Below are 13,456 nucleotides of genomic sequence, written 5' to 3'. Positions count from 1 at the left end.
TCTTAAAGGTTGCTGACGCCTGTTCTAGAAGGAAAGGCAGACTGAGAAATCATTTTTAAGAAACAATTTAATAATTAACAGACCAACAAAAATTGTTTTTCCTCTTTAAAATGCCCTCCACTTGTCCAGTTATGATGCTTGTCAGTGCAGTGCAACTCTGCAAAGGCAACATGAGATTTCACATGGTACACTGAAAACAGATGTGCTGCAATTCATACCAGACTACAAAATGCTCAAAATGAAGAAAAGCATAATGGACTCCTCAGGTCTGGATTCACTTGAGCTTGAGTGTGTGAGTATAAGTGAGGGAGTGAGTAAATGAGGGAATGAGAGTGTGAAAAAGAGAAAGAACAAGAATGGGGAAGAAAATAAAAGACAGTACAGTGTGTGCGTACGTGTGCATATGCGGGCATGTGCATGGGGTGGGGTGGGCTTTTCAATCATCCAGGGAAGCTGACCCCAATGTTTCAACGCCTCTGTCTTCAATCCTGCAGGGGAGCCTTTGTAATGGCTCCCAAAGTCAGATATTGCAGCCTGTTCCTTCTTCCTCTGTTTACCGTATTTTTTGTGTTAGTTCCCACACCAGGCATCATGACTCAGTCCAGACCTCCACTGGTTTTCCCACTCTTCATATGCTGTATCATCAGTTTTATTTCTACTTCTGTCTTTTCCTCAGACTACAACTAAAAAACACCAACATCCACGACACTGATAGCATTTTCTAAAACAACAGCACCTCATGGATGCATTCCATTAAGGCCTGCCATCCAAACAGACCTGCTTTGTTGAGGTGTTATATCAACAGGGTGACCTCCCCTCAACACCTCCCTAGCTTCCTTGGGCCCCCCAATGGCAGGAGATTGATGTCAACAAGGAATTTTATCCCATGTTTCCTTCTACCTCCTCCAGACCCAACCTGCTCCCAAAAACACTTGCTCCAGCACAGAGGGCTTCAGTCAGGCCTTAACAGGCTGGCTAAGCTATATTACCCCATTGCCACCTACTCTCACCCCTTGCTCTTACAGTGTCAGAAACACCCTAAGTCACTGATGTGACACCATAAACAAAGAGTGCCCCAGAAAACAGCACTAACAAATGCAAGCATGTGTGTGTTAAGGAAATGATCCTTGTTCTGTCAACAGTGTGGTTGCTGTGAGAAAAAGGTCAACAAGGAGACGTAATTTGTGTATAGTGTCATCGCCAGAAAAGCTGCCAATAGAATTCAGACCAACTAAATTTGGGACTGTTTCATGGGTGGTGCTTGTCAAACATTCACAAGAAGCAAGAACCTGCAATGCAGCTGCTGTCTTTGAAGGTTTGTAGAGTTCAAATGAAAACCTGCTGGAGGAGTAAGGGGTCTGCAACAGCACATTTACAAGTTCCAGTAAAAATTTGCAGCATTACTTAATTATATTCATCTGTGGCTATAATCTAATATTGCAATCTAGATCACAGCCCTGCAATGACAGAATCATGATACTGCTTTTTCAGCAGGCTTCCAGAAAAGCTGTAAAATTATGAAATATTCACTCAGAGGCCAATTTGATTAGATGTTAATGACTGCCAATTAAACAGGTGTACCTAACAAACACTGACATGGCAGCAGCTCAATGTCTTTAAGCAGGAAGATGACTTTCTAACATTGAACCAGGCCATCAGAATGCAGAAGAAAAGTGATATAAGTGACTTTTAATATGGTGTGGTTGTTGGTGTTAGACAGACTGGTCTGAGTATTTCAGAAACTGCTGATCTACTGGGATTTTGACACAACTGCTAGCATTTACGGAGAAAAAATAATCAGTGAGCAGAAGTTCTTTAGGAGAAAATGCCTTGCTGATGTCAGATGTCAGAAGGAAATGCTCAGATAGCTTCGAGCTGATAGGGAGAGAAGAAAAATTCCTTGTTGCAACCAAGCTATGTAGAAGAGCATCTCTGAATACACAACAGTTCAAACCTTGAAGCAGATACCTTACCATGTCCATCCCTTTATGACCACAGTCTACTCATCTTTATCACTGCTGTCTCTATATACCACGTCATAACGCTTTGATCATCTAAAACTAATGTCCTGAACATTACTTTGAATTCACTCTGTTCACATGACCTCCACAGTCACCAGTAGTGCTCCTTTTGGCTGTGGTGAAATGAAACGGGATCTGCATCATGATTATGCAGCTGACAACTGTGTAAAGCCATCATCGCAATATGGATGAAAAATCTCCGAGGAATGTTTCCATGATCTTGTCAAAAATTGGTGCCATGAAGACTTAAGGCATTTCTGAAGGCAGACAGAGGTCCAGCAAGCACTTTACTATGGTGTATAGGGCTGCCACGATTAGTCGACTAGTCACGATTACGTCGACTATTAAAATCGTCGACGACTAATTTAATAGTCGACGCGTCGTTTGAAGCTTTGTAAGATCCCAAAAGACACAGGAATAAGTAGTAGGATTTAAGAGTGTAATAACGGACTGAAACAGAAGATGGCAGCACTGCATGTACAAGGATGCCAGCTGCCGTTAAACCCCGAAGAAGAAGAAGAAGCTGTGTCCCAGAATTCATAGCGCAGCCCAGCTCAGTTTCGAACAATGGCGGCAGCTAGTTAGTTTTAATATTACTCTTATTATTCTTTCTGGGTCACAAAATAAATGTTTAACATATTTTCAGGCGAGAATGTAGCTATGGAAACCTCAAATATCTGCTCAGTTTATCAAGACTATTTTACTGATGCAAATGGTGAAAATCACAACATGAGTAATATTGTCGATGGGTTCAATAAATTCTTCATAAATGTTGGCCCTGAACTAGCAGCAGACATCCCGTGTCATAAAAATGAAAATATCAGTAATATAAAATCAAATCCCTTTTCACTGTTCCTCTCAGCTACAAATGAGCAAGAAGTAATAAATATCACATTGAAATGTAAAAGTAAGTCTTCAATGGATTATCATGACATAAATATGTCTGTAGTTAAACAGGTTATTCTGAATATTGCTAGTCCCTTAACATATATCTGTAATTTATCATTTCAGTCTGGTTGTTTTCCAAAAAAAATGAAAATTGCGAAAGTAATACCACTATATAAAAGTAATGACAAACACAGTTTTACCAATTATAGGCCTATTTCTCTACTGCCTCAATTCTCAAAAATTCTAGAAAAACTTTTTAATTCAAGATTAGAAAAATTCCTTGAAAAACATCAAATAATAAATGTTGGTCAGTATGGTTTCAGAACGCAAAGAACCACTTCAATGGCGATAATTGAGGCAGTAGAAGAAATTACTGATACACTGGATAAAAATAAATATGCAGTTGGTATTTTTGTTGATCTCAAAAAGGCCTTCGACACAATCAATCACTCAATATTATTGGATAAATTGGAAAGATATGGTATTCGAGGGAAAGCTGGTAACTGGTTAAAAAGTTAGCTAACGGGTCGGGAACAATATGTTAGCATAGGGCATTACCACTCAGAGAAACTTGGTATTACATGTGGTGTTCCCCAAGGGTCAGTGTTGGGACCAAAACTTTTCAATGTATACATAAATGATATTTTTGATGTTTCTCAAGTACTTAAACTCATACTGTTCGCAGATGACACCAACATATTTTTCAGTAGCGATGATTATACTGATCTTGTAATGACCGTAAAAATGGATGGACATAAATAAATTATCATTAAATATAAATAAAACTAAAGCAATGTTTTTTGGTAATTTAAAATATAATGTAGAATTACCAATTATCATTGAAGGTGTACCAATTGATAATGTGAGTGAAAACAAATTTTTGGGAGTCGTAATTGATAACAAAATTTCATGGAAACCCCACGTCAGACACATAAAAACCAAAATTTCCAGAAGCCTCGCAGTTTTGAACAAAGTGAAACCATACCTTGATAAAGATGCACTTCGTACTCTGTACTGTACTCTGGTTCTTCCATATCTTACATATTGTGTGGAAGTGTGGGGAAACACATATAAAAATACGACTAATCCATTAGTCACAGTACAGAAACGAGCACTGCGTATTATTCACAAGGCTGGTTATCTAGATCATACTCACAAACTCTTTCTTCAGGCAAAGTTACTTAAATTCCAGGATCTGGTTAATTACAATACATCCATAATTTTGTATAAAGCTTTTACTAAACTTTTACCGGCAAATTTACAAACTAGATTTGAAATTCGAGAAAAGGTTTATAATGTGAGAGGCTTTGGAGAATTCAAATTACCCAGAACTCGAACAACCCGTAAAGGTTTTTGTGTGTCTGTATGTGGTGTGAAAATCTGGAACAGTCTGAGTTTACAATTGAAACAATGCAAAAATATTCATAGATTTAAATTTCTCTACAAACAGTTGGTCTGGTCACAGTATACTCAATGATGGTTTTAGTGTGCTCTGTAATGTCTGTTCTCTTACCATTGCTGGTATGGATTCCAAAAAAAAAAAAAAAAAAAAAAAAAGTGTGCGTATGTATGTACATATATGTACATGTGTGTGTAGATATATATGTATGTATATGTATTTGTTACTTGTAGTTATTACTGCCTGTTACCTGTGGTAATGCAATTTATAATTTATATATTCTGTATTCAGTTATGAAGGCTCTAATTGTTGTTTGCGAGCTGCCGTTTAGATGCTTGTATGTGCCCGGGGCTGTTGATGGGTCTGTATGCAATGATGGGCGTAGCTGCGGGAAGTTTGTTTTTTTTGTTGATGAGTGAGTATAGGGGTGGGATTTAATAAGTTTTCTTCGTCCCACTTCTTTTTCAGGCAATTTTTGTTTTTTGTTTTGTGCATTTTATGTTCAATATAGGTATTTGTTGTGCCTGAAAATGAACAAATAAATGAAAATGAAATGAATGAAGACACCACATACTTTCAAAAGCGCTCCGATGTTTTCGGAGACGTCTGTTACCCACTAGCTCGATAGCGAGCCGGGGGCAAGGCTCACTAGAGCCGTGAGAACACCGGACTCCCGGCAAATCGTTTTCAAACCCACCGCCGTCTTTCGCTACTCAGGTTAAACATGATATATGAGTCACTTAGATAACTTAAAAAATTTATTGTTTGGCTTTTTTTTTGTATTTTATTTGTTCCTGAGTGAATCGGTTTGGCTGAGATTAAAGTTAAAGTTTTCACACAGCTGAATAAACCTCAAGCAGACAGCTGATTATCAGAAGTGTGAGATGCTCCAGAATTTACTCCGGTTTCCTGTTATAGTTTAGATAGCAAGGAGTTTATTAAACTTCACCGAAACAATCTGCAAACTTCATTAAAATTGAATAAACTATCATTTTGTCTTTATTTTTAGTTAGCACATACCTTAAACACTTAAAGCTGTAAGCTAATGATAGTTATATAAGAGCAGATGCTGCTGGTGCAATAAGCTGTACGTTTTACGTTCAATGGATTTGATTAGTCGACTAATCGCAAAAATAATCGGTGACTAGTCGACTATCAAAATAATCGTTTGTGGCAGCCCTAATGGTGTACTTCATAAAGTGGCTGGTGTGTGTTTTTTTAATCATCCTAATTATACACATTAATATCTAGACACACTACCCCTTTAAACTGAATATGCGTGGCGTCATGGGCGCCAAAGGCTCACTGACTGGCACGGGGCACAACAGCTGGCCCATGTGACTTCATTGGACATAAGAGGTGAGACAGCCCAATTTTCGGAAAATCTCAGTGTTGGCTATGACAGGAAGTTGTCAGAACACACATGCATCATCTTGCTGTGTACATCTGGGCTGTCCACTGCCTGAGGCACCTGTGACAGACACATACGCATCAGAACTGGACCATGGTTCATCCTTCAGATTCAATACTTATTTTCCTCTTGCATAAAAATGCTGAATAAATAAACACACATAATTTATCTTATGTCTCCAACTAGAACCAATATCATGGGAACCTTGGCAGAAATGGAAACAAACTCCAGGAAGAGACCCCTGTGGACGCTGAACAAATGTTTAGTTAACGTATAGAGAAGTTTTCCTCTCAGCCGTTCTGTTTCCACTTTTCTTTTCCATTACAGTATCAAAGATATTTAGCTCTATATATAACACAGAGACAAAGAAACAAAGGGTTCTTTAACAGTTGGTCTAAATTTTTGTTTTGTCTTATGCAAAGATTATTTATGAGTCACTGAACATTAAGCTCCTTCAGTGACAAGGCATGAGTCAGATATGTGCACACAGGGACGGTAACACTCATAATGACCATAGAAATACAAACACACAAACAGATTACAACGAATACAAATATGGACATGAAATAGCATTTCTTTGGTATCTAAACTGGATTAACCACTGTGAAAAATTCTGTCAAAGTATATTAATAAACCATAAGAATAATTCAATTAAATAATACATGTTATCACTCACAGCAGATTCCAGTGCTTTATGTTAATCACCAATTTGTCATACGTGCTAGACACGATGTATATATACACAAGAGCATAGAAGGTAAAGTAAATAGAAATTAAAATAAAATTGCAGTTGGAGTTTCTTATGATCTGTAATCAATTCAAGTGCATGCATAACTAAGTCAGAAATACTATGACAAACACACATAGAACAGCAACATGGAAAACGTTCAAATTCCCAGTGACGTTCAGCTGATAGTAGACATAGTATCAAAACAACTGCATCAATCCTGAACAACTAGTTTTATGCAAGTCTTTCATGATGAACTAAACAGGGCCTTCCAACGGGGTGCAAAAAAGGCCTTTAGGCAACTTTTATCCAACCCCTCCATCCCCATAAGTCAGTCTCATGTGTCATCAGTGTTTGCACACAGTTCAGCCAAATCAGAAACTGATGACTGACTGATAAGGACACATCACGCCAAGACCGCTCAGAGAATATGGGCAGGCCACAGGCAGATTAATTAATCTGCTATGATTTGAGGGCCAACAAGGGGACCAGTGTTGTCGAGCTCAAAGCGAGCAGTTGCCATTTAAATGATCAATAAGATGAGTGGGTTTCCGTGACTATTGTGGCTCATGCTCAAGTGCATCCAATCCATACTAATTAGTTACATTAAGTTAAAACTGATTCTGGTGGTGTTGGGCTCCAGAGTGCAAAAAAAATAAAAAATCTGTACAGAGTCTAAAGCTTTTCATTGGTTGCCTGACATGTGTGCATAGCTTTTTTCTGCGTTCCATTGCAGAACACTAAATGTTTGCTCTGTGTGTTGCTGCAGCTGATTCTTTTATTCATTTCTGCTGCTCAGAGTGCGATCAACACCCGCTAGCTGATCTGTAAAATTGCACTCCTGTTTCATGCACTTTGACTCACAAGTGTGGCTAAAATTGAACCGCTGGCGTTTGGTGTTCGATTCCTGCGTCATAATATCGAGTACTGATTGTATTTGTGACGTTTGTTCATATCCCTTTTAAACATTGTACCTAATTAGAGACAGGTCATCATGTTCTAACATTGTCTATGAACAAAGTGTGATTATATTTGGAAGAGTGAAGCCAGTTGCTCCACTAAATACGAATGCAAGTAATATTTAATAAACCTAGTTAGAGGTCCTTGCAGCACAACACAAAAGTTATTATTGTGGCACCAAAGACTATGGTTTGCTTCTCAAATTAACTGCTCGCACACCTAAATGCAATATTTTTCTGAAGCCCAGCAGTAACATCTTTGCTTTAGTTACAATTACTTTATGTCACAACAGAATCAGTCTCACAGCTTATCCCTTTTTCATTTCCCACAGTGGATTTCACATCCCTGAAGTAGCAACATTGGTGGTCCAGGGTAGGAAATGCAGATGGTGCTCTCTCTAACTATTCATCTTTGTCATCATTTAGAAACATCAAATAGGACCCTAAACATGATGTATGTGTGTATATATTTCTGTGTGTGTTTGTGATTTTGAGAGCGAGTGTCCACGATTTTAAAACGTATGTAGTGAGCACTGGATAAGAAATGCTAGATATAACATCCTACTCTAAGAGACTTCTTAGAGTCTCTTAGAACTGAATTTTTTGACCTTTTTGTCCTTTATACCCAAAACACAAGCAGTCATCAACTTTGTCCCAAGGTGAGGGTGTCACACGGGTTGTTCTGATTGATTACATTAAGATCTTTAGAATCAGAATACTTTATTGATACCTGGGGGAAATTATATAATGCTGCTAATTATGTTATGTTGTGCTAAATTTTGTTATATGAGATAGGTGACACAGAATGCCTTGCTATAGGATCATTTCACAGCAACATACTGTATATACCCAACACCTTCATGCTTGGACTTGGGCATGCTTTGAAATTAAATTAACAGATGGATATTTCTGACTGCTGAACTGAGAGTGTGATGTATATATGCATTTATAGAGATGCAAGTTTATCTTATCTCCTTAACTGCTCTCTCCCCACCCAAGTTATTCAGCAACAAAAATGTGAAAGAGACAAAAAAAAAAAAAAAAATGGAAAAGACACAGGTCTGGTGGAATTTTCTACTACTAAACTAATCTAAAGAGGTCTTTAATAATCTGAGTTTATCCCTTTGCTGGGGACCAGACTGCCTTCGGAACCCCCCCCCCCCCCCAAAAAAACCCAAAGTCCATTGACACACAAAAGCCAGAACTCCACTACTATGAAAAACACAGAAATTTCATCCTTAGGTTTCACAATTTTCAATATCTGGCAATATGTTAACATTCCAAAAGTCATTATGTTGTCCACAGTAAACTGTGTGACAGCCCTAATGGGCCTATTGTATACAACAAGTTATTTCAGTGTAAAAAGAAAAGGGTCATCCATGTGTATGTGTATATTTATATGAGTGTGTGCAATGAATTCTGCAAAATGATGTCTTTACTAACCCAGACGTGTAAGGGGCAGTGTTTACATCTGCAAGACAAACTGAACTTTGAGAGAAACATCAAATGGAAACATTAGCAGCAGCACTGACAACAAACTAACTTACCTGGTTCGGCGTTCTTGCAGCAGGCTTGTCCTGATGATTTGCAAGGATGAGGAAAGGTAGTGTGCAGAGCTGTGGGTGTTGCAGAGCCGAGTGGAGCTCATTACGTGCCGCCTCCAGGTCCTCATCTGATGATGCGCTATCCAGTACGAAGACTACACCCTGTGATCCTTGGTAGTAACGACTCCAATACTTCTTGATGTTGTCAGCTCCTGTGGACGGATGTGATGCTATTAAATTTAGCCACTGTTAGAGCTCTATATTAGAAAGTATGACACTTGTAATTGTTGTGTTTGTAAATTAACTTTAATGAAAAGAAAATATACATAACACTCAAATATATAAATTATGGATTAAGGAATCGGTTTGGTGTAAAACCAAAACAACCAAAGAGATGCTGACAACACGAGTCAGACATGACCGCCACCTTCCTCTGCTTCCATTCTAATTTTCACTCACAGCAAAGGTTGCAGTTGTAAAAACAAATTTGAGAAAAGACATTAATAATTAGTTAATAACAAAATAAACACACACAAAAGCTTTTAATGTAACCTTAGTGTTTCAACCATAGTATCCTATTACAGTATCATGCTCAAATTCATTGACCTCTTTAGAATGACCCATTCCTCCACAGATGTCTCTAAAGGCCTACTGCATGGTTAGGTGCTAGATTTATTACACCTGAGGCAAAGGGATTGAAAACAGACAGAGAGGTGTGGCCCATTACGTTTGTCCATATAGTGCAGAGCATTGTACGGCCCTCAGGTCACATCCGGCTCTTTGACTGTCCCTGAGCGGCCCATGTGAGATCAATAGGAAACTAGGATGCAAACATAGATAAGTATACGTCACCCAGTTTGTCCCATTTCAGCCACCAAACACTTTGATAAAATCCTCATCAGTGAATGGCTTAATAATTTTGCTATGTTTTGGATATCACAATACAGCTTTGTTGCTTTATTTTGGAGGTCAATGCTATTTTTTTTTTTTTTAATTTACATATATTCGTGTGCAAGTGACTGCAGCTTCACTGTAAATGCATTGGACCAGATGTTTCACAGCTGCAAGTTATACTAGCTCTGAAAGACATCAGCTCACATTAAAGAAAAATTGATGAAGAACGTAGAGTTTTTCCACAAGACCTGGACTTCTAAATATTTATTTACTGAAGTCTGAGTTAAAGCTGGGTGCTTACTTGGTAGAGGGCGGATTGCTGTTATTAAATATTACAGTTTAAAATGTCATTAGGAGACTAAACACAGAAAAAAACAAAAAAACAAAAACAAAACCCAAAACCAAACAAATTATTGATGCAGAACAGGAACTGACATCTGATCCTTTGCTAGCAAAGTTGCAAAAGCAACAAGGAAAAAGCTTGGTTCATCCCTGGATGGGGCTTGGTCCATCAAGACCAGCTTAGTGATTCGGGACAACAACAGGAAGTGATTTGTTCACCTGGATATTCTGGGGCTCAAAATGGGACAAACTGGCAGGTGTTTCAAGCAATGGCTGTCCAAATCTGACAGTGAAAAATGTTCCAACTTTTAAGATGAACCCAGAACTGAAATTCAGATTTTTGCAATGTATTACACCTCAGGAGGTGTTGTGAAAGTCAGTTCTAAAATGAATGTTGTTGACGTAGTATCAGTGCAACTTCATCAGTGCAAGACAATCACAGACAGTTTGTTCCACTTCTGGAGGATCATGAGACTGAACATAGTGACATAGACTACCACACAGCTGACAGAGGGTTCAGCCTGGGTAAATTGCTAAAAAGAAATGGGATCCGAGGACGCAATTTTGAGAGCTTTGTGAGAAGGTAGGTAAAGCTTCCAGAGCTCTCAGATGCAGAATAGAAGGCAGATCTTCAATTTACTAGACACTCAATGTGAATTCAATACACTTGTTCAAGTCCAAAACAGACTAGATTTCTATAACTGAATAAGAAAAACGAACTAACTACAAACAAAACAGCAACAGCACTTTGCATAAAGTTAAGTCTGAAATTTAGTAGAAACTGCACATACTCATTAAACAGCGATAAAATGCTGGTACTTTTGTCTTTTTCACATTTTCATTGACTAATTCTAAAATCTACAGTGATAGTAGTTTGTAAAATTAAATCAATATTAATAAATTAACACTGAGCAGAACTGAGTTCAGCTTACTGGTGTAACCCTGCACAACAGCCCCAGTTTCCCATTGGGAAAATTAACTTCCCACTCTAGAAATAGTTTAAAGGTCATTTGTCATCTTTGCTTACTTTTAAATGAACATGTTAAATAAATGGTTAATGTCCTTAATTACAGCACCAACTGTTGGACGTCCGCTATGAAAAATAATTCCTAATCACTGCCACAAAGTATCATCATCAACATGCTTGTCAGTTAGAGAATCATCTTCAATAACAAGAAGGACAAGCGAGTCCTGCAACAGATGGCATGGCCACCACTGAGTCCTGTTCTCAACATCACTGAGTCAATCTGAGATTATAAGAAGAGAAGCAGCAATTGAGATCACCTAAATCCACCAAACAACTGTGGCAGGTTCTCCCTGATTCTTGGATCATCTTACCTACATCACTTCTTCAAGGCAAACTTGCACTTTTTCCCAATAGGAACTGGTGAATTTTAAAAACAGGGGGTAGCATACAATTTTTTTCATCTTTAACGCAAACTGTATAAATGGAAAGTCTGAGTATAGGTGTTATATGATTGTATCTATGGGAGTGTCTTTTCAGACATGTAATCATTTATAATGATTTAAATATTCATTTTCAGCTAATAACTTCTGTCTGTTTATTTCCTGGGACTTTTTCTGATGGGCTACTTTAGGGAAAAAGGTTGGTTTACAATGTTCACTGAACAAACCCCTGCCAAAAATAACCTCAAACAGCAGTGTCCACCACACAAACAAGAATCAACCTGTTATGTATTAAGAGCTGCAACACAAAGTCTGGTCAAATCTCTGAACCTCTCTTTTGCAAACCCATCTACACTACTTGAATGTACCTTTGTAATTACAGCAAGTCTAATTGGTGTTATTTATGGCAAATCTCACCATGGGTGGGACGGTGTTGCAGTAGTTACCACTATTGCCTCACAGCAAAGAAAAACCCAAAAAACAAAAACAAAAAACAACCCATGCGTTTTAGGTTAAACTGTGATTCTAAATCGAGCATAGAGGAGAGGCAAATAATGTGCCTAAAGGCACAGAACAAAGCATTGTGTGAATGTATGGTAACATGTGGCTAGGAATCAAAAGACTAGAAAAGCACTGTATGAATGCCATTCCATGTGCATCATTTTTTACTCTGACAACACTTTTCTTAAAGTCAGTAAGGAATAACCAATAACTGTGATATCTTGGCAATATTCTTTCATTTCTTGGTCCTTCAGCATTAGGGGTCTTGTCTTATGAAATAAGAATAATTCATTTTAACTGATTGAATCCAAACTGAGAACAGCTGCTGATCCTCACGAGGAATGTATGAGGAGGAAAGTACACATTTCCAACAAAATTTTGAAACAAAAAGTTTAGTTTTACAAATTCAAAGTGCACATAAGGGTTGTTGTTTTTCCTAAACAAATCTCTTTCTTATATGAAATCTATAAAAAGCTGAAGTTCCACCAACACTTTACTGCACATCACATTATAAAAAGAATAGCTGTTGTCTGGTTTCACACTTTTAAATGTATTCACTCAAATGATTACTGCCCTTTCCACATGTTTTCTATTAACAGGTACTAAATGTCTGTTTTACACGCTCAATAAAGTTGTTGTCTCTATGTACACTATACACACAAGTATGTTCACTTGATTGTAGAAGACGTACTTTCTCTGGTTAAAATTATCCCTCTCCATCTGGTGAGGTTCCTTCCTTTGCAATCTTGTGAATTGTTATTTTGTTATAGTTGCTCATAGTAAGTTAATTGCCAAGAAGTGACGAACTGTGAGGCAGGCAAATGTTTAAAAATCACGAATTGCTCTCAGTGACATTTACCTCCTTTCTCTCATGCTCTCCTTCTCTTCTTTCCTTCCTTCCTCCCCCACTCTTTCTACTCACACCTCTCACTAGAGTGGAAAGCTATCAGACAAAGTGGCACTTGAGAGATTGACTAGGAAGCTTCTCTCAACTTTGCCTGGAAATGGTGGAATGTCTGTCATGTCTCGTCGGATCTTGTTGGCAGCTTCTGCCACCTATTGGTCTGTGAGCAGGATTTGCAAACATGATGTCATGATTCTTGGAGGAAGTTACTCATATGATTAATTTTTTAAAAGTGCACCATCGGTGCGCCAGACCATCTCTTTGCTTGTTTTTCCTCTCTGTTTTTGACAACTTTCATGTATCGCTTTTATTTATATCCACCAAAAAGAACGTAGAATAATAATTTAAAAACACATTTTATAGTTTTAGACTGCAAGCAGACATAACAAGCTGGAAATTGTATCACGAGAAGTTAAAAATAGCATGTCAGTAACAGTCACGGCTCCTAGTGAACTTGTC

The 13,456-nt window shown here is 38.0% G+C and overlaps 1 protein-coding gene across 1 annotated transcript in view; it reads right to left on the bottom strand.

Moving 5' to 3' along the window:
- Positions 1 to 13,456, bottom strand: part of LOC309719034 (ADP-ribosylation factor-like protein 15) — a 90,926-nt gene that overhangs the window by 36,791 nt on the left and 40,679 nt on the right. The window contains 1 exon segment of the mRNA XM_082554799.1: positions 8,953 to 9,161. Coding sequence (XP_082410925.1) covers positions 8,953 to 9,161 — 209 coding nt within the window.

Source organism: Aulonocara stuartgranti, assembly GCF_965226115.1.
Source record: "Aulonocara stuartgranti genome assembly, chromosome: 12".
Lineage (NCBI taxonomy): Eukaryota > Metazoa > Chordata > Actinopteri > Cichliformes > Cichlidae > Aulonocara > Aulonocara stuartgranti.
Note: the sequence above shows the minus strand (reverse complement) of the source record. Positions and strands in the feature narration are given on the sequence as shown.